A 21,255-nucleotide genomic window follows, 5' to 3' on the forward strand; every position below is an offset into this window, starting at 1 on the left:
TTTCTCCCAGTTTTGTTTAATAGAAGGGGAGGGGGGGTGGACCAGATGGAACCATAACCTCAGGCGTGTCTCACTGCCACCAGGAGAGCAAGGAGCGGTCCTTTGTCTTCAAGGGCAGGGCCAAGAAGGGTACCTGCCTGGCAAAGGGCTCCTCCACCATCAGTCTTCACAGTGGCTGCGAGGCCCCCTCGGCTCTTGGGTCTGGCAGGAAGGGGCGTCTGCTGCCACCTGGGATTCGCCCTCAAGCACCTGCCGGACCCTCTGCATCCCTGGGCAGTGGGAAGGGGAAGGGAGGTTCAGCACTGATGGTGGGGATGAGAAGCTCAGGCTGCTGGGCCACAGGTGGAGCCAAGGAGGGAGGGCAGAGAGAAGGATGCGGTAAGGAGGGGAGACGCCTCACCCAGGCGAAGCCGGTGCATCCTGTCGGAGAAGACCAAGCGGAACCAGCCGGGCTCTTTGCACTCGAAGGCCTTGCCAAAGGACAGCAGCACCTTGTTATCCAAAAAGCGGCGCCAGAGCAGCATCTCCTGCTCAAAGGTGGCCTCGGGCAGATACTGGGGAGATGAAAGGAGCTCAGGATGCAGACAGGACAGCTCTCCCCTTGCCTGCTGGAGGGGCTTTAAACTCCCCCCGCCTGCATTACCTTCCCCAAGTTGGCCCAGATGAAGAAGCCGGCCCCACGGCTCAGAAAGGGGATCCCCAGGGCCCGGAGCTCTTCTGAGACATAGGTGTGGGCAGCCTTGAGCCGGGCGTGGTTTTCCGGCAGGTACACTTGGTTGATCCAGTCTGTTTGGGTGAAAGAGAAGCCAAAAGATAAACCTCCCACCTACCCTCCACTCAGTCCTGAGAGTCTAAACACAGAAAAGAAAAAGGCCACAAGCTGCCAAGGCTGGGTGAGCCCCTCCGGCGGCTGGTTGACTGGGGGCAAGGGGTAAAACACCTTAAATCCAGACACTTGCCCTGAAGGCTCCAGGCTCCACATGCTGTCCAGGAGCCCAGACACAAAGTCCTTCAGGACGCAGAGCCTAACCAACAGTGTACCCACTCACAGAGTGACACTCCCAAGTCACCCAGGCTGAGAACCAGATCCCAGTGTGGCCGCTGCCAAGGTGTGGGCCTTGGGCAACTTCACCTCCACAATCCCCATCTTTTGAACTGACCTTTGTTTTTGGTGCCCAGTTTAATGAATTTTAACACACACACAGATTTGTGTGACACTCACAAAAGGCAGGATACTGGAAGGTTCCCTCACCCCAAAGAGCACCCTCGTGCCGTGTAAAGCCACATCATCCCCTTCCCTGTGCAACCACTGCTCCGTTCTCCATCCTTGTACATTTGTCTCTTTCAAAATGTCACATAAGGAGTTCCTGGTTGTGACGCAGCAGAAACGAATCCAACTAGGAACCATGAGGGTGCAGGTTCAATCCCTGGCCTTGCTCAGTGGGTTAAGGATCCCATGTTGCTATGAGCTGTGGTGTAGGTCGCAGACCCAGTTCAGACCCCGTGTTCCTGTGGCTGTGGCGTCGGCCAGTGGCTGTAGCTTGTTTTGACCCCTGGCCTGGGAGCTTCCCTATGCCGTGGGTATGACCCTAAAAAGCAAAAAAATAAGAAGGTCACATAATTAGAAAATCACACAGCAATGATGTAACCTTTTGATACTGGCTTCCTTCCCTCAGCACTATGCCTTTGAGATGGGTCTGTGTTCTCATGGATTTTATTGCAGAGTGGTATTGTATTGTGTGGACAAACCATAGTTTGTTTCTCCATCCCTCTGTTTGGATCGGATTGTTTCCAGTTTGGGGTGAGCATCAATAAAACAGCTATAAACATTCATGGAGAGGTTTTTGTGTGTCTTTAAGGGCACATATTTAGGATTCAGATTCCAGGACCATTTGGTAATTGTGTGTTTAATTTCATAAGCACCTGCCAAATTATTTTCCAAAGTGACTGTTCCCCCTCCCATTCCCACCGGCAGCGAATGGGAGCTCCAGGTGCTCCACATCCTTAGCAACACTTGATGCTATCACTACCATTTGAAATTTAGCTGTTACCGCAGGTGAGTAGTACCGGGTCCTCATTTTCCTCCTTTAGAAAAACATGGGCGAAAGACAGGAACACCTGCTTCCTAGGAGTCTGGGGAGGGACAAATGAGATGATGCATTGAAAGCATCTTGCAGGGTTCAGTGAATGATGGCAATTAGAGGTAACCTTTGCTACTAAGCTCCCTAGCTGAACCCAGGAACAGAACAGATCTACGCACAGAGAAGTACTTCCATTATAACAATCTTCTCTTAGTAGCTTCTGCTCTTTTTCAAGTGCTTACAGCTAATAATTATGAGTTCACATGGACTAAGTGCCTATTTTTTCTTTTTTCTTTTTTTCGTTTTTTTAGAGCCACACTCACATGGAAGTTCCTAGGATAGGGGTAAAGTCAGAGCTGCAGTTGCCAGCCTATACCACAGCCAGAGCAACGCCAGATCCGAGCCTCATCTGTGACCTACACCACAGCTCACGGCAGCGCCAGATCCTTAATGCACTGGACAAGGCCTGGAATCGAACCCGAGTCCTCGTGGATACTAGTCAGTTTCGTGATTGCTGAGCCACGACGGGAACTCTGATTAAGTGGCTCTTACGCTCCAGGCGCTATTCTAATTGAATGACAAATGATGCTAACCCTACAAGACAAGGACCATCATGATCCCTGTTTTGCAGAAGAGGAAACTGAGGCTTGAGGAAGTGAAGGAAGAGGCCACACAGCCAGGAAGTGACCAAGTGGGGACTGAAAACCCACTCTGGGCCCAGAGATGGCACTCTCAAACACCACCCGAAATTCATCTCACGGGAGAAGCCTCCATGACCTCTGGCTTGTCCCAGCCTGACCACAACCCTCCCCCATCCTCAGGTGGCCAGGCCCAGGCAGTCACCACGGTCCCGGAACAGCTGTGCCATCTGGTACTGGACCAAGCCACTGAGGCTGTGATAGCGGCAGAGGGAGGCCACCGCAGTGGCGACGTCCCGGTTTTCTGTGTACAGCGTGCCGAAGCGGATCCCAGACATCCCGAAGTCCTGCGGGAGAAAGGCACGCTGGGCAGTGGCCAGACCTCAGACGGAGCTGGCTCCTCCCACCTTTTTGCCCTCCCGCCTCCCTGACACCCCTAAGACCAGCCAGGAACCCACCTTGCTGGCCGCCCACATCACATGAGTCCTCTGGGAGTCAGGGAGCCTGCGGAGAGCACAGTGTGGGAACAGAGGCAACACAGACCTGCCAGAGCTCCCATGCTTGGTTGAACAAACGAGGAGATGGATGGATGAATCTGATTTTATCTCTGGAAGCGCCAGTTCCTATACATCCTTTAGAGTGGGAGTCAGTCAACTACAGCTTGCAGGCTAAATTCCAGCCTGCTCCCTCTTAGGAAGCTTTATGGGAACACAATCTTGCTCTTCCCCATAATACTGTCCATGGCAGAGCTGAATGAGCGACCATATAATGCGTGAAGCCTAAAATATATGTCATCCGATCCAAAAATATCTGCAGGGGACACCAGAAGTATCTGCTGAATGAATGAATGAGTGCATGAATGAGTGGATGAAAATGGAGCCCCTCTGGAGATGAAGGAAATAGCGGAGGAGGCCCATTTTCCGCCCGCCTCCCCAGCCTTCCCTCAAGGAATCCTAAGCAGCCCCCAGCCTACCCTTTAGAAACCACTGATGAGCCCAGCCTCCCATCTCCACAGCAAGGGATTGACAGCAGGATCAGCCGGAAGGAAGAGGAATTGCCCTGGGGCCGGCCATGCCCCGTGGGCTGAGCCTCAGAGGGGCCACGGCTCCAGAGGGGAGGGGTGCGGGCAGCCAGCTCACCTTTCCAGGCTCAGGACACTGTGGAACTCAACCGACTTCTCAAACACCGAAAGCAGGTAGATCTCATCCACTATCACGTGCAGCTCATGCCTGGAGGCCAGGGAGCGGGGTGGGGGGGTGGGGGTGAGAGGTGGGGGATAAGAGCTTGGTTTGCAGCCAAATGCATCCCCCAGGGTGGAATGGCAGTGAATCAGACATCCAGAAGGATCCTGAGCCCCGGGTTACCAAACTTGGGTTTTCCAAGAACACTTTGTCTATTTTTTTCAAACAAACCAGAAGCCACACACACAAAGCAGATGACAGCGAGGCTTTGGAAGAGCCGTGGTGTTGGGGGCAGAGCCCTCAGGCACCTCCATGAAAAGTCACGGAAGATGGTCCAGATTCATGTCTGGCTCCACCCGACTCTAAGGCTCAGTAAACTGGGGACAATGACAGGATCTGCCCCTATTAGGTCCCTGGGAGGATCACAGGAGATAGACCGGGCAGGGTGCTTAGCAGGGCCCTGGCCCTAGAGAGGGCAGTGTGTGACCGCCGCTGCTACACAGAGAAAGAGAGAGAGAACTAGCATCCCACCAACCCACCCCCACTCTACTGCCAGGAGGGGCCGAAGCAGGCAGAAACCCACAGTGGGGTAAAGAGCGTGACAGGCCCTGCACCCATGCTCACATCAGAACCCTGATCTGTCGCACGCTTTGTGGGGTGAACGTGGGGCACCTCACCTCTTGGCAAAGTCCAGGTACTCCTGCAGCTCCCCCAGGGAGTAGACGTCACCCAGGGGGTTGTGGGGGTTGATGAGGATGAGGCCTTTGACTTTCACACCCTGCAACCATCAGTGGGGCAGGAGACCCTCAGCTCCTCCCCAAAGCCACAGCCACAGGGTCCCATGGACGGGCTGGGGGCTGGACAGGATCCCAGGGAACTGTGTTCACCACCCATCATGAAACAAACGAGGGCAAAGAATTATATCGGCAGCGTTGTGTCAGCAGTGAAAGAAAACAAACGCAGCGAACAAAGCTCAGAGAGAAAAATGCCCGATGCCAGGAGAGGTTGCCTTTGTTGGGAGACGTATGGGTGGGGGTTTGTGCTTTTAAAATTCCCGTGGTGGACATGTATGGTTTTTATGACCCAAGTTAAAAAAAATTGATAGATTTTTGAAACGTGAACTGAACAGGAAACACTGGGGGCGGCTGGTCTCTCTCTGCCTTTCTTCAGGAGGCCTCAGAGCCCCTCAGAGTGAGGGGACCCCCCTCCTCAAACCATCAGAGAGACTGGTGAACCACAGATATCTAAGCCCCATGCTTGACCCACCGGACCAGAATCGGGCGAAGAGGGGGCAGTACTTTTAATCAAGTGCTTTGGTTGATTCTTTGTTCACTGAGGTCTCTGACTTTCTCTAGCGGGAAGACCCTCCAAGGGTAGGCTCCTGCTTGACCCCCAGGATGGTTCCATGCCACCACCCGATCCCCCCATCCCCACCACGGAGTGCCAACTTTACTCCCAGGAGATCAACCACAGGAAGGGCTGGGGGGCGGTCCGTGCCTTCTCCAGACCCACCCACTTCCAATCTTGCTGTTTTTTTGTTTTTTGTTTTTCTTTTTAAGGCCACACCCAAGGCATATGGAAGTTCCCAGGTTAGGGGTTGAATCGGAGCTACAGCTGCCAGCCTATGCCACAGTCACAGCAACACCAGACGCAAGTTACATCTGCGACCTACGCCACAACTCATGGCAACCCGGATCCTTAGCCCACTGAGCGAGGCCAGGGATCGAACCCCCATCCTTGTAGATACCAGTCGGGTTCGTTATTGCTGGGCCATAATGGGAACTCCCCAGCCTTGGGTTTAATTTGATCCCCAGACCTCAGAATTAGCTCCTTGCAAGGCCATCTCCAGCTTCTCCACTGTGAGCTGGAAGGGACGTGTCTCCAGCCCAGTGACCTGGAAAAAAGAGCCACAAAAGCTACCAGGCAAATTCAGTGCCCCTCACCCCGACCCCCAGACCTGAACTCTGGGACCCTCTGCTCTCCCTGTCATCTCCAGCCTCCTTAGAACAGTCCCTGAAAAACATGGGCACTGGGGGGATGGCGAGTGTCACTTCCCTTTCAGGGCCACCTGCCCCAGCACAGCAGGGATACCCTCATCACTCTTAGGCCCCCTGAGGTCCCAAGGCTCCCATGCTGAGATCCTCTTTGCCCCATTCGCACCCCGCCCCTTCAGTGTGGTCTCCCTGGGCTGCCCTTGGCTTCTACGATCGCTCCAGGGATCCCGGAGCTGGGAGATCGGGAGCCCTAAGGCACCCAGACGAGGGCAGCCCTGGCCGACAGAAGGCTCCACTCTCCTTTCAGCCGTAACCCCAGCGCCCTCAGCAGGGACCTCCTCTCATGTCCACCCTCAAATTCAGATGCAGGCAAGTCCTGGCCTCCAGGAAGGGCCCAGGAGCTCTTTACCTCACTGTCCAGATAGACGCAGACCAGCCGGACACCGCCGTAGAGACACACATGCTGCGTGATGGATCCGTAGTAAGGGGCAGGGATCAGGAAGGCCTCTGGGGGCAGCAGAGAGCCGGGCCGGTCACCCTCGGCGCTACCGCCCAGACCCCTGTCCCCGGACTCCACCCCTCTCCCCAAGCCTTCAGTGTCTCTGGGGAACATTCCAGGAACCTATGCTCCCTCTTTCAACTCCCTTTTTTTTTTCCTTTCTTTCCTCTTTTTCTTTCTTTCTTCTTCTTCTTCTTTTTTTTTTTTTTTTTTTGGTCTTTTTAAGGAATCATATGGAAGTTCACATAGAAGTTCCCAGGCTAGGGGTCAAACTGGAGCTGCAGCTGCCGGCCTACACCACAGCCACAGCAACGTGGGATCCAAGCCACATCTGCAACCTACGCCGCAGCTCACGGCAATGCAGGATCCTTAACCCACTGAGGGAGGCCAGGGATGGAATCCGCATCCTCATGGATACTAATCAGGTTCTTAACCCACTGAGCCACAGTGGGAATCTAAACTCCCAAAACTCTTTCTAAAGCCTGGATACTGTGGAATCAGCTCTTTTTCTAATAATGAGTAGCTAACATTTACTGAGCACTTACAACATGTGGGGATCTGTGCTAAATATATATTTTTTTCATCTCATTTGATTCTCGCAATCACTCTGTAAGTACAGTTACTATCCTAACTTCACAGATGAGGAAACTGTGACTTTGACTCCTCGGGATCACCCCACTTGGAACCATGAGTCAGAGCTGCAGGGTGATGATCCAGGTTCGACAAATGGAAAACCTGGACAACATACAGAACTGCCCAGAGACAGAAGGTGCAGCTTCAGGAGGAGTGGACACTCTACGCACTGAAACAAACGCCGGAGACCATTATGGGGGGAGGGGAGGTCATGGTGAAGGCTCCCGATGTGGGGGGAGGGGACTTGATGAGATGCTGTCCGGGTCCGGAAGAAAGCACAGCCAAAGGCACTCCAGTTGTGAATGGGGCAAGCCGCCCTCCCTCCCCAACTTTCCCTTCTGCACAATCCACGTCCCTGGCAGCTCTGGGAGAGGCAGACTTTGTCCTACAGGTTCCGTCCCCTGGCCCCAGGGATCAGACTGGAGGTAGACAAATGACCCCAGGAGCCAATGCACTGGCTGGCCAGACACCCATCACTTTCTCTCTCTTTCAAGACCCTGCTCCAAGAAGCACAGACCTTTGTGAGAGGAGAGCGTGCCCTTGAATGCCAAGGTCATGTGGAGTCAGAGCTGGGCCAGCAAACCTGGCCCATACAGAGCAGAGGAAGGTGCAGAAAGAAGCCTGCATAATAAGGGTCAGGGAGACTGCATACCCCACCCCAGGGAGAGACAGGGAGGTGACACTGATACTCCTCTTGATTGTTCTAGAATAGGAAATTGCCTATTACATCCTTGCAATGAGTCTTCCTTTTGTGGTTCAAAACCTGGCTATTGCCAACCCCCTCTCTTTCCCTGTGATTGTAACAGGTGATACAAACCCTGAGCCTTACTCTCCTCATCTGTTACATGGGCGTAAGCATAGAATCAACCTCACTCGGGTTGTTGTGAGGATTAAATGACAGACTATGCATAGCCTTGGGCCAGCGCCTGGAGCATAGTATGTGGTCAATAAATGTTACTAATATTATGATTATCATAATATTAGTATGAGGGGGCCTCTGTTCCTGGCAGCCAACAAGGTCAAGGTCAGTATGTTCACGATGTGGCTGTGTAGCCGTGACTCTTGCACTGCTTGCACTGCTGGCTAACTGGTTAGCACTGCTGGCTAACCAGTCCACAGGCATTCCAATCTTCTTCCTTGCTAAGGGAGCACCAGTTTTTTCAGCTCTGACCAGCACTATGTCCAAGGAAGGTGGCTCTTCCCTCAACCCCGGGGGATGAACCAAGTTTGGGTTAAGCCAACCAGGGTTCTCTTTGCCAGGGACTGCTGTTGGAGTGGGCTTGTAAGTCAGTTCCGGCCAGAGAGATGCAAGAGGAGCTCCGTGAGGACTCTCCTGGGAAAGAGTAGCCCCATTGTCCCCCGCCACCACCCCATAAAAAAAGAGACAGACAAAGCACAACCTCCCTTTCTTTCTGCTCTAGGACATGCTGTCGTGTGAAGGTATGACAGCCATTCGTGGGCATGAGAAAAAGCCAAGATCGTCAGAGAGACGGCCCAGAACCCTGGCATCGCCTTGCTTTCCCCTGGGACTGCCAACCAGTGGTGTCTTGTCAGGCCTCTTAGTTAAGCCCCCCGTGGTCTAACAGTCTATTGTGGCAAAGGCCTTCTGATGCAGCCCTTGGGGACAGGCAGCTGGGGACACTGCAGGCACAGGGCAGCCCCCAGTACTACTTACCACCCGCCTCACACAGCACCGTGGCCAGAGCAGAGAAGAGAGAGGCACAGCCATTCAGAACGACCACCTGAGGGGACAACCACCATGGGACAAAGATGGGTCTGTCCTAGGAGGGAGGAAGGGCCTGCAGTCTCTATCCCAGACTGGGACGCGAGGGAGGGCCAGGTCCCAGCTAAGGGTCCTCCAGAGCACCGTCACGGCAAAGCCACAGGAGATACCGCCTGACTAACAGCCAAGTCCATCTGTGCGGCTCATTCGTGGGGACCCCGTTCTAGATCAACCGAGCAAGGAAGAGGGCACTGGGCACTCAGAGTCCTGCCCAAAGGTATGGAGACAAAGAGGGGCCACAGGACAAAGTGGGGCAGAAATTCTATCCAAACTCTAAATATCTAGGATGAGGAGAAGGAAGGGAGGGGCTCCTTCTAACTCCAAATCAAAGCCCAGTGAGCCCACCTTACCCCCGGTCAGCAGAAGATGGGGGGCAGGCAGAAGAGCAGGGGAGGGGGGCTACTCACGTTCTCCGGTTTAAGGGGTGCAGGGCTCTTGCAGTAGAAAGACAGGAACCTGGCCACTTCCTCCCGGAGGCTGGAGATAAGACAGACAGATGGGCAGTGCTGGTCAGAGGGTCTCCAAGCACCAGTCCATCCCAAAGCTCCAGTGCTGAATCTTCTGGCAGCTGTCATTAGGGAATGGGATCGGTATTCATCTCCACTCCTTGGTACCCATCTCCCTCCCCAGCGCCAACACCACCCTGTGCATCAAAACTTCAAGTCCAGTAGGACACCCAACCCCACCTAATCCGTGGACTTCAGGAATATCAAAAGCAACACTCTCTATACAGCCCTAGCTAATAGTAATAATTATAATACATAAATATATTATATATCATATAATAATATAATATGTTGATAATTTATCTTATAATATATCAATATAAGAATATAATTATTCTAGCAATTATTAGAATATAATTATTATAATTATATGATTATATTATGCATCAAAACTATAGATTTCAGATTATAATGCTATAATATTATTATAATAATATATAATAACATATACTATTACAATCACAATAACTATTATCATAGTTATTGCTAATATTTTCTAAGCATTTACCTTATTCAAGTGTTATCTGGAGAATTTTCCACATTTAATCTTCATAAAACCCCTCTGATGCAACTACTAGTATTATTATTCCCATTCTACAGACAAAGAAATTGAGGCTTAAAGGAATTAAGTCACTTGTGGTAAGTGGCAGAGTCCACACTCAAGCTCAGCGCTCTGACTCCAGGGCCCACCATCGTAACTACCATAAGAGCACCTGCTTTGGAATCAAGCTCTGCTCTGACACTGCACCCTCAGGACAGCATCTGGACCCCAGGAAGCACTCGATAAACAGAAACTCTTCTTAGTTTTATTTACCATCTCCCATCTTACAGCACAAGGCCCCAGCCAGCTCTCCCTAAGCTGATTCTGGCTCCTCTAAAGCTCCTGAGAAAGTGGGTACAAAGACTCCTCTCCCGAAGGCCCTCCCCTTGCCTCAGACTCAGAGAAACCAAGCTCCCAAGCTCGGGAGCTCCTTAGCGGAGGAGGGATGGGTAGGAGATAGCAGTTCCCTGCCAATGCTCCAGGGCCCCCAGGACCGGCAACTCCCCAGGGCTAGGCCCTCAGCCTGGGGCAGGCTGTCTCAACCCAGCACTGTTGATGCTTGGGGCCAGATAACTCTGCTGCAGGGGCCGCCCTGGGCACTGCAGAAGGTTTAGCGGCAACCCTTGCCTCTACCCAATAAAAGCCCGTAGCATCCCCTCCCAGTGACATCAACCGACAATGTCTCTAGATGCTGCCACATTTCTTGGGGAGCAAAACCGCTCTGGGGCTGAGAAGCACCGGCCTTCAGGTACTACTTACAACGGACGTCCCCTCCAGTCAGGGTACTGCAGCAGGGACGGCTCCACCCGCAGCATGTCGCTCTGACTCAGCTGGGGACAGGAGGGAAGAGTAGGGCTGAGGGCCGCACATGCCCCTGGCAAGGGCCGGTACCACCACCCGCACCCACGCAAAACCGGGGCCTCCAAAACTAAAGGCTTGGTCTGCTCATCAAAGAAACCAGAAGTGGGGCAGCCCTGGGATGGCATTCTCACGCCCCTTTTGCAGATGAAGAAACTGAGGCTTAAAAGCGTCACAGCACTAGCAAGTGGCAGAGCTAAGACAAAGCAGAAATTCTGCCTCCTTCTCCAGGGCTTTTTATATGACACTGCCACCCAAAAGAACCAGAGAGGTGAGTTTGTGGAGGCAGCAACAGGAGACAGCGCTCCTCAGCTCCTCCATGGGTGACAGAAGAGGTCCCAGAGGAGGTGCACTCCCCTGGGACTTGGCTCTAGGTCCTGGAGGGACTCAGGCCAGTGTCCTCCTGCAGGCTCAGCTCAACCTCAGACTTTGGGAAAATATGGCCGTTTCCAGACCACCCCTACCCTGCCCGGGGGGCTGGGTTAGCAAGGCCCAGGGCATCACACAAACAAAGTCGAGGAAAGACAGGAGCCTGGGACGGTGGGACCAAAGCAGGAAAGGGACTCAGCCATGTGTCCCTAACTCCAGCCTTTGCCAGCTCTCCTTTGTCCCTGAGAGCTGCGCTGTCCAATACAGCTGCCAATGGCCACCTGTAGCTCTTGGGCTCTTAGGTAGGACTCGTCTGAACAGAGACACTGGATTTTGAAGACTTATATGAAAGAAGTATGTAAAATATCTCACTATTATGTTTTTATGTTGATTACATGTTAAAATAGACATACTGTAGGAGTTCCCCTGTGGCTCAGCGGTAACGGACCTGACTAGTATCCATGAGGATGCAGGTTCGATCCCTGGCCTAGCTCAGTGGGTTAAGGATCCAGTGTTGCTGTGGCTGTGGTGTAGGTGGGCAGCTGCAGCTCCTATTCAACCCCTAGGCTGGGAACCTCCACATGCTGCAAGTGTGGCCCTAAAAAGTAAAAAAAAAAAAAAAGAAATGACCATATTGTAGATACGCTGGACTAAATAAAATACATTATTAAAATGAATTTTTAATGAGTTTTCCACTTTGGGTTTATTATCTCTCTCTCTCTCTCCAGTCCCAAACTCTTGACTCCAAGGCCTTGACAGACACATTTATCAGGTAGTCCCAGAGGTTTGCTAGAGATGGCTCACACCAGCTCAAGAAATCTGATGATTCGGAGTTCCCCTCATGGCTCAGTGGAAAGGAATCTGACTAGCAACCATGAGGACATTAGTTCGATCCCTGGCCTCGCTCAGTGGGTTAAGGATCTGGCGTTGCCATGAGCTGTGGTGTAGGTTGCAGATGCGGCTCGGATCCTGCGTTGCTGTGGCTGTGATATAGGCCAGTGGCTACAGCTCCGATTCGACCCCTAGCCTGGGAACCTCCATGTGCTGCGGGGGCGGCATTAAAAAGCAAAAAAAGAAATCTGATGATTCTCTATATCTGTGAGTTGGCAGGGAGAGGGAGGAGGAGGGGCAACATCAGGGTAGGGGATTAAGAGGTGCAAACCGTTATGTACAAAATAAAGAACGAAATTAAAAAAAAAAGTTCCCTCTTGCTCAACAGATTAAGGATCCCACATTGTCACTGCTGTGGCTCTGCTTACAGCTGTGGCTCAGATTCAGTCCCTGGCCAGGGAACTTCCACGCACAGCCACAGTCACAGCCAAAAAAACAAAAAACTGCAAGGGTATATTATATAACATGGGAAATATAGCTAATAGTCTATAATAACTATAAATGAAATATAACCTTTAAAATGTGAATCATTATATTGTATACCTGTAATCTGATTATTAAATTTTTAGGAATTTTGCAAAGTGTGCTAAAAACCAGCCATTTTCAAAAATTAAATTATATAAACTGTATATAAATTATATAAATCAATAATATTCAAGGCAAAGTGGAAGAGTACTCAAACCATATTACTCCTGCCCAGGTTACTCCATTTTGCTCTCATCTGTGTTCTGGAGGTGCTTTCCTTCCACGTGTCGCGTGATGGGAACACCATGTGTTTGAAATTGTTTGAAATTGGCCGTGGTGGGGGTATTTACACTATAGGAATTGGCAAGAGCTTCAGATCACGGTCCCCTTTCCCTCAGGGCCAGCTGTTAAACACTGACCAGGCTGTTTCTCCCTGAGAGCTGCAGGAGAGACTAAGGAGGGAAGGAGCCGGAAGAGATGAAGCAGGATCAAGCAGGGAAGCCACTCGCCCAAGATGGCAGGGTAAGTGGTCCCTGAGGCAGATCTGGGTCTCCTGATTCCAGGCCAGGGCCACTGAGGCAAGCAGCAGGTTCTCATATGAGAAGTACTCCAAGGGAGTTCCTGTCGTGGCTCAGTGGTTAATGAATCCGACTACGAACCATGAGGTTGTGGGTTCGATCCCTGGCCTCACTCAGTGGGTTAAGGATCTGGCATTGCTGTGAGCTGTGGTGTAGGTCACAGACACGGCTCGGATCTGGCATTGCTGTGGCTGTGGCATAGGCCGGCAGCAACAGCTCCGATTAGACCCCTAGCCTGGGAACCTCCATAGGCCGCTAGTGTGGCTCTAGAAAAGACAAAAAAAAAAGAAAAAAGGAAGTACTCCAGGGAATCTCAGAGAAGACAGCCCCTTGGAGCCAGAGGTGTGCTGGGACTTACCCGCCTGGTCAGCAAGTCAAAGCAGAGTTTGTTCTCACTGGTACCCAAGTTAATGATGCCCTGGAAGTGAGAGTACAGAGCCACATGAGCATGGCAGAGGGTGCCAATGCAAGGTGACCCCCACCTCCTGGTGTTCCTACCCTTGTAGAATCCTTTCTCTTTGAGTGTGGGCAGACCTAGTGACCCGCTTCTCATAAACGGATTATGCAGAAGTGATGAGCTTCAAATATTAGGTTCCAGAGCCTGTGGTTTCCATCTTGGGCGCTCGTGATCTCTCATTCCTTCCCTCTTGGGTCACTTACCCAGAGGGAAGCCAGCTGCCATATGATGAGGCAGCACCATAGAGAAGACCATGCAGTAAGGAACAAAGGCCTACCACTAACCATGTGAGTGAGCTGGGAAGGGGGTCATCCCTTGCCCTGTCAAGCCTTCAGATGAGATCACAGCCCAGTCTTCACTGCATCTTCACAGAAGGTCTTCAGCTCAGATTCCTGAACCTCAGAACTTGTGAATTGTTTGTTTTAAGCAGCAAGAGATAACTCATACACTCCATCCTGTATTCGGGTCTCTGCTCAAATGTCACCACATTAAAATGGCCCTCTGTGACCACCTCACATAAAATAGCAACATCCAGGAGTTCCCAAGTGGTTTAGCAGGTTGTGAATCCAACTAGTATCAGTGGGGATTCAGGTTCCATCCCCGGCCTCAGTCAGTGGGCTAAGAATCTGGCATTGCTGTGAGCTGTGGTGTAGGTTGCAGATGCAGCTTGGATCCAGGGTTGCTATGGCTGTGGCGTAGGCCAGCAGCTGTAGCTCACATTCAGCCCCTAGCCTGGGAACTTCTACATGCCACAAGTGCAGCTTTTTTTCTTTCTTTTTTTTTTTCCCTGTCTTTTTGCCTTTTCTAGGCCTGCTCCCACCGCATATCAAGGTTCCCAGGCTAGGGGTCGAATTGGATCTCTAGCCGCTCGCCTACGCCAGAGGCACAGCAACGCGAGATCCAAGCCACGTCTGCGACCCACACCACAGGTCACGGCAACGCCGGATCCTTAACCCACTGAGTGAGGCCAGGGATTGAACCCGCAACTCATGGTTCCTAATCGGATTCATTAACCACTGTGCCACAATGGGAACTCCCAAGTGCAGCTTTAAAAAAAAAAAAAAAAAAAAAATCCCCAGCCCACCCCACGGATCTTTATCCTATGACCTTATTTTTCTCTACAACATTTGTAACTACATATTACATATATTTCTGTCTATCCACTGTGTGTCTCCCACCCTAGGCGATAAACTCTATGAGGGCAAGAACTTTATTTCTGTTCACGGCCGTAACCCTGACATCTAGAACAGCGCCAGCACCTGGTACGTGCTCAACAAATAAAGATTATTAAAGGGTTGTTTGTGACAGCTTTCTGCCCTCTGAAGGTATTACCAGTAATAAGTTACAATAATCGGGGCAGGTAACAATAATAATAGCAAGCACTTATTGAATGCACTACGTAGAAACACTGTGCTAATGTCTTACATACCTGCCCATTTAATTGTGACACTTCCATAGAGCAGGTATTATTATCCCATTATAGAGAGGAATTGAGATTCAAGGAGGCCAACCAATTAGCTCAAGGAGACACATCCTGTAAGCGAAATAATTGCAACCTGAATCCTACCTAGTTCTGTCCCAACTTTTTTTTCTGTCCCGTTGGACAGCTGATTGGCTGCAAATCAGAATCCAAGGTTCTTGAAAATAAAGGTCCCCTGAATTATAAACAGGCTGTTTTCTGACCCAGGAGATAAACTTGGCTCTCTGTGAGCTACATCAGACATCCTCTGAGAGGTCAGAGGATCATTACTCCAACCTGACAAAAGCAAGCTGGGCACTGCCCTCTTGGTCAAGGTAGGGTGTCCCCTCAACTGCAATGCTCTTCTGGGTCCCAGTGGGGATGGGAGCTTCACTCACATTGGGGTTCTTATCCTCATCATACTCATCCATGTGGTAGGTCCTGTAGCCTTCCTCAGCTGAATCCCAGAACCATTTGATGATGCTTCCTCTAGAGGACAGGTGGGGGCTGTTAGGGGAGAACATGGCGGTGGGATCACCCACTCTATAGCGCTTCAGTGGCTTCTGGTCTGGTTTTCTGGAGCATTCTCTTTCCACATCATCCCCATTGCTAGTGTGCAGGCCCTGTGCGGAGCCTGATCCCAGACAGGTGGCAGGTGTCCTGGTTTCCTTCTGACAGAGGGTGGACATCTGCAGACAGACAAAAGCACTCAATGCCTGATCTGATCAAGTGTTTTCCATAGCACCAAGCATCAGAAGGGAACTGGGAATCACGGGGCCCTCTGCCTTCTCTATCTGCCCCTTTCTTTAAGTTTAAACACCCACCGCTTTCCGGGTCCCTTACTAGGTGTAACCGTGTGTGCAACAGACATGCGCAGTCTTCAGGGCATAAACTCTGTTAAGGCTCTGCAGCCAGGGAATGTATTTGCTGCTTTTTTATATTCTCTTCCATCATGGTCTATCCCCAAAATTGGATATAGTTTCCTGTTCTATACAGTAGAACCTTATTGCTTATCCATTCTAAATGTAATAGTTTGCATCTACTAAGCCCAAACTCCCAGTCCTTTAAATGACTTTACTATATGGCTGCACCAGGTTGTATTACTCTTATGGAAGTGTTTCATTCTGTAGCCTAAAGAGTCACCAGTGTTCTTTTTCCATCCTTGCTGACCTCAATTTTCTGACTTAAAGCAGAAAGAGTGTGAAGTCCAGGTGATAGGGATGGAGTAGGCACAGATAGTTTTAGAAGTCCCAATAAAGGACCATAGATAAAGGGGGAAACTTAGGGGACATTGGGAGATCACTGTAAGTTAGTGACTGCTCAAGAAAGCCATCAGCACAAAGCTGGCTCGCTTGACTAGCGGACGTGGGAGAAATGCCTCGGCTTGTTGGTTGCGGGATGGGATAGGGCCTGCACTCAGATTCACATCTGGGGAGGAAGTTTAAGGACCGCCCTTCTGCTGATGTGAATACACACCTTACTGGATACCCAGGAGGAGCTACTACTCCCAGAAAGGAAGAGGCAGTCTTTTCCGACCCCTACTCCCCTTGGATGATAAAACAGATGCCCAATGGATCCTCAGGGCAGAGCTTCCGTGCCTGCCTGCTTGCATCTCTCATAAGCGGCCTAACCTAATAAATCTATTTTTTGCCTATCACTTTGTCTCTCGCTGAATTCCTTCCGTGCAGAGACATGAAGAACCTGAATCTCAGTGAGTCCAGACACTGGGTGAGGGAGTCTAATTTAAAACTGTGGGTTCAAGTCCCAATCTAGGTTTAGGCCGGCTTTGAGTCCTGGCACGTGGGTTCAAGTTCCAGTCTGTCTCTGGCTAGGTTCAGGGCGATAGTGCTGTCACCTTCACAGGGGCTTTGCAGGTGTGTAACCACGGGTAAAGGACAGGATGAGATTACTTGCTGGTCTGGAGCAGATGATGGATGGGGCCTGAGAGGAGGAAAGTAGGGTTGATGCGGGTGCCTCATATCCCTGAGAGAAAAGTTATCTTCTTTACGCTTCTTTTTGAAATGAATACTTTGAAACAGAACAGCTTAGAGTCCTTCCTTGACCTTCTCCCTGACTTAGTTACACCCTAAAAACAACCACCCATAAGCTAAAAATTAGGCACCCTGAGCATAATTGCTTGTGGGTTAAAGATTATTAGCACATGATTTTTTCAGGTACTTTCCTAGTTTGTTCTAATCTCTGATCAATATGCCCTTTTTGCACGTACTGTTATTCCAGCAATAACCCGGAAAACCACCATCATGATCAGGCCAAGATCTCCTGACTCTGGCTTTGATGACTAAGATTCCTCCAAAGAAGAATGCATGTTTGTCCCAATCATGATTCCTATCTGAAAACCTGTTTTTCTCCTTTTTACTATAAAATTCCTTGCTATTCTAAGGGGTAGGGGGGCAGTCTTAAGGTATTAGCCTGCTGTGACCCTCCTTTGCCTGGCAAAGCTTACTGGAGTAAAGCTGTTTTTTTTCTCCTTTACCTGGAACTGCCTACGATTCAATTCAGCACAACAGACAGAGGCCGAATTCCAGCAACAGGGTCTCCACAAGTACTAGGACCCCAGGGAAGACTCCAAGGCCCAGAATGAAATTCACTTCCAAAGTGGGGGAGCTGTGGCCCCAGGCACGGGATGTGAACTCCACCTTAGTCTAAGCTAGTGCCCTCATGGGCACAGTGGGTGTAACCCTTAACTACCTCATAGGGTAGGCAGAGAGGACAGACATGAGTTCGTGTAAATCGCCTGGAACAAACCGTGGCCAAAGCTCAGTAAAATGCTGCGTCCTAACTCCTGGCCCACTTTCCCCGTCCTGATGCATAAGCCTCCACACCAACTGATGGGAGACCAACCGGCGGTCTGGAAACCCAAAGGACTCCCCCTTTCACTCCACAAAGTCTTTTCCTGCGCCCTTCCCAACCTACGCCCCCCCCCCCCCCCGCCCCGCCTGCTTGGGCTCTCCGGAGCGTCACCCCTGTCCCCACGCAGCCCAGGCCGAGACAGGGCAGCGGGGGGAGGCGGGGCTCTGGTTCCGCGCTTCCCGAGGGAGCGAAGAGCGGGCTCCGGGCGTCCCGCGGGGCGCGGGTGAGTCAGAAGCCCGACCACCCGCGCGGCCGGACCCCGGGGGATCCGCGAGAGGGCGGACCAGGCGGGTGGCAAAGCGCAAGGCCCCGCTGGGCGGCGGGCACTGGCTCCAGGTTTCCGGGAGGAGGAAGTGCGAGTCTGGGCCGAGGGCTTCCAGGCGGAAGGGCCGGGACTCCTGCAGAGGGGCCTCGAGCCCGCGGGCTCCCTGCTCTGCAGAGCTGGGATCGCACCTACTTGCGGAGCTGGAGAAGCCGGCGCTGGCACTCGGGGGACAGGCGCTCTAGGTCCGAGTCCTCACTGGCCTCCCCCTCCCACGCTGTGAGTCGGGGCCGTCCGCGCCCAGTCGGGCTTTCTGGAAGGTTCGGGGCGCAGTTCGCTAATTGGCGCCCAAGGCCGCAGGACGCCCGTTTATGACTTGCGGTGCCGGAGGCAGACACTCGGCTGCACCGCGGGACCCACGTTCTTTCTCGCCTCCCTCCCTCCGGGAACCCGCCCCGCCACTGGCCGCCCAAGCCGGAGGGGAGGCCGGGGAAGGGGAGGGGACCCAGGGCCAGAGCTCCGCCAGGAAGGGGCGGGCGGCCCGCTGTCACCCCAGGGCTCCCTAGCCGCCTTCCCGCCCAGTATCCCCTTCCCCGGCGCTCGCGGACAGCTGCCTCTGCCTTTTGGCCTTAATTTTCCTCCCTTTTTTCAGCCGCGGGTGCAGCAGATGGAAGTTCCCAGGCCAGGGACCGAATTGGAGCCACAACTGTCACAACTTCTGATCTTAACTCACTGCGGAGGGCGGAGAATCTGAACCCCGGCCGCCTCAGGGACAACCCTGGATCCTTAATCCGCTGTGCCGCAGCGAGAACTTAGTTTTTTCATTTCAGGGCAGAGTCACCAAAGTCACTGGGCAAATGCATGACTAGTTGTGGCCCATGGAAAAATCTTTACAGTAAGGCGAGGGCAGCCTTAAAACATCCTTCCCTTATGAGAGTCTTTGACCTGAATTTGTAATTTCTCTTCCCTTCATTCTACAGAACATTTGTTGAACTCTGCCATAGACTTTACACATGGTGGGCCTTTGGGAATGAGACCAGGCGGGTTCCCCAACCTCCACCCCGACCCCGCAGAGCCTTGAAAAGAAATAAGCAGGATCTTTCTTCGGATCACTCCACTTCTTGTCTGCACTTTGGCCTTGCAGCTAATACTGTGACCTTGAGCTGCTCCCAAGACTTTTTGGTCCTCCACGGTGTGTAAAATAAGCCAGTTCTCTCCATTTGGCCATATCATTCTGTTTAACTCGGCCAAGTAGTCTTACTGAATGGCTGTGTGGTGCAAGATCTCTACAGAGTGATGGCATACAGTGATGGACCAAACTGCCAGCTTGCGTGGTTGACTGGGAAAGCAGGCATGCAAATGTGATCACTAAAGATTCCTGGGGGGGTTGGAAGCATGCAAGAGGGAAATTTTGCTGGTCTCCAATTCACACACATACAGACACACACATACACACACCATCTGGACCCACAGAGGAAGTCCCCCTTCCCCAACACACACATCCATTCACGCCAAACAGGAAGTGATGGCTGAGTCCTAGTTAACTAGCTGGAGGGTGGGATGTTGGAAGCAATAGGAAGCCTTTGATAGGGCCTTGAAGGTTAGAGCGAGTGTGGAGCATAAATGAACTGCAACAAATCTAATATCTCTGGAGCTTGCAGGGTTTGGGAGGAAGGCTGGAGATAGAGAAGGGATCAGGTTATGAGTATTTATAAGTAAACCCTGATAAGGACTGTGGACTTCTTACTGAGATTATTGGGGAGAATAGATAGAAAAGAAGGTCGGGATTGACATATACACACTCCTATATATAAAATGGGTAACAAGGACCTAGTGTATAGCACAGAGTAACCTGCTCAATACTGTGTAAACACCTATGTGGAAAAAGAACCTGAAAAGGAATGGATATATGTATCTATATAACTGATTTACTTTGCAGTACACTTGAAACTGTAACTCAACTATACTCCGATAAAATTTATTTTTAAAAAATACTAAAAAGAAGGAAAATCATCTTTATCCACAGGCAGCATGATTGTGGACACTGAAAATTCAAAGGAATCCCTCCAAAATGACTAGGACGAATAAGTGAATTTAACAAGGTCACAAGGAATTTCCGTTGTGGCGCAGCAGAAATGAATCCGACTAGGAACCAGGAAGTTGCGGGTTTGATCCCTGGCCTCGCTCAGTGGGTTAAGGATCTGGTGTTGCTGTGGTGTAGGTCACAGACACTGCTCGGATCCCGAAGTGCTGTGGTGTAGACCAGTGGCTACTGCTCCGATTTGACCCCTAGCCTGGGAAACTCCATATGCTGCAGGTGCAGCCCTAAAAAAAGACAAAAGATGAAAAAAAAGGTCACAAGATACTATCAGGAGATGATTCTTCCAGGGTTTCTCATGTTTCTACCTATCTTGCAAGCAGGGACACTGACTCCTTTGTCCTGGGCTATATTGGATTTTGCATATATATATATATATATATATGAGAATGTGTGTGTATGTATGTACCTATATGTACAGTGACCAACCTTGTATGGTGGTGATAGTGTCTGCTTCCAGAGAAAAGGGTAGGTTTGCTTATTACTCAGTAAAAAGCTAATGTCTCCCTTGGGGCCAAAGTTCAAGCAGGTTTACTGCTCATTATAAAAGAATCAGGTTCCTTAAGCTTGGGTTTCCTCACCTGCAGCACAGCCACTGCATGTGCAGGCATCATAGGTCCTCTTCGCTTTGCCCTGTAGGAATCAGGGCTTGGAGAACCCTGATACTGATTCCTGCTATTGCTGTGACAAGTAAGCTCGTTTTTCTCTGACCCGGAATTCTCATGCCTTCCCCCAGCATCCATGATGCTGTAACGTAAAACCTCAGAGCCTTCAAAGTTCTTGATACAAGATGCAAAAAAAATCAATTGTTTCAGAGTTCCCCAGTGGCTCTGCAGGTTAGGGATCCAGTGTTGTTACTGTTGTGGCTCAAGTTGCTGCTGTGGCACAGGTTCAGTCCCTGGCCTGGGAACTTCCACATGCTGTGGGCATGGCCAAAAAAAAAAAAAAATTCAATTTTTAATATACTAGCAACAAACAATTAAAAAATAATTTTACATTTAAAGTAACCCACAAAAGGTATAATATAGTGAGAAATACATAAGAAGTGTCTAAGACCTGTACACTGAAAGCTGCAAAGACCTTGCTGAGGG

The 21,255-nt window shown here is 51.0% G+C and overlaps 1 protein-coding gene across 3 annotated transcripts; it reads right to left on the bottom strand.

Moving 5' to 3' along the window:
* On the bottom strand, nucleotides 1–18,583 carry ACCS (1-aminocyclopropane-1-carboxylate synthase homolog (inactive)). 3 transcript variants are annotated; one of them, XM_047775935.1, is made up of 15 exons: nucleotides 18,262–18,583; nucleotides 15,332–15,622; nucleotides 13,376–13,435; nucleotides 10,616–10,686; nucleotides 9,217–9,286; nucleotides 8,702–8,768; nucleotides 6,304–6,401; nucleotides 5,717–5,794; nucleotides 4,578–4,678; nucleotides 3,859–3,948; nucleotides 3,178–3,223; nucleotides 2,925–3,066; nucleotides 644–786; nucleotides 401–554; nucleotides 1–269 (listed from the first exon to the last, which is right to left on the bottom strand). In XM_047775935.1, exons 2-15 carry the CDS (start codon nucleotides 15,620–15,622, stop codon nucleotides 160–162), a joined length of 1,521 nt encoding a protein of 506 aa, XP_047631891.1. In that variant the 5' UTR covers nucleotides 18,262–18,583; the 3' UTR covers nucleotides 1–159. The 3 variants fall into 3 exon arrangements, with proteins under 3 accessions (XP_047631891.1, XP_047631892.1, XP_047631893.1); XM_047775936.1 differs by having other exon boundaries at nucleotides 18,258–18,583; XM_047775937.1 differs by lacking the exons at nucleotides 15,332–15,622; nucleotides 18,262–18,583 and adding an exon at nucleotides 14,904–14,984.
* Between the last annotated feature and the right edge of the window lie 2,672 nt (nucleotides 18,584–21,255).

This window comes from Phacochoerus africanus, chromosome 4, assembly GCF_016906955.1.
Source record: "Phacochoerus africanus isolate WHEZ1 chromosome 4, ROS_Pafr_v1, whole genome shotgun sequence".
Lineage (NCBI taxonomy): Eukaryota > Metazoa > Chordata > Mammalia > Artiodactyla > Suidae > Phacochoerus > Phacochoerus africanus.

Bases quoted from the DNA above. Each gene is read 5' to 3' on its own strand.
- ACCS (XM_047775935.1), bottom strand. From the start codon at position 15,622: ATGTCCACCCTCTGTCAGAAGGAAACCAGGACACCTGCCACCTGTCTG. The intron at 3,949-4,577 runs GTGAGGTGCCCC...CCTGGCCTCCAG, and splicing joins TACCTGGACTTTGCCAAGAG to GCATGAGCTGCACGTGATAG. The intron at 3,224-3,858 runs GTGAGCTGGCTG...TGCTCTCCGCAG, and splicing joins AGTGTCCTGAGCCTGGAAAG to GCTCCCTGACTCCCAGAGGA.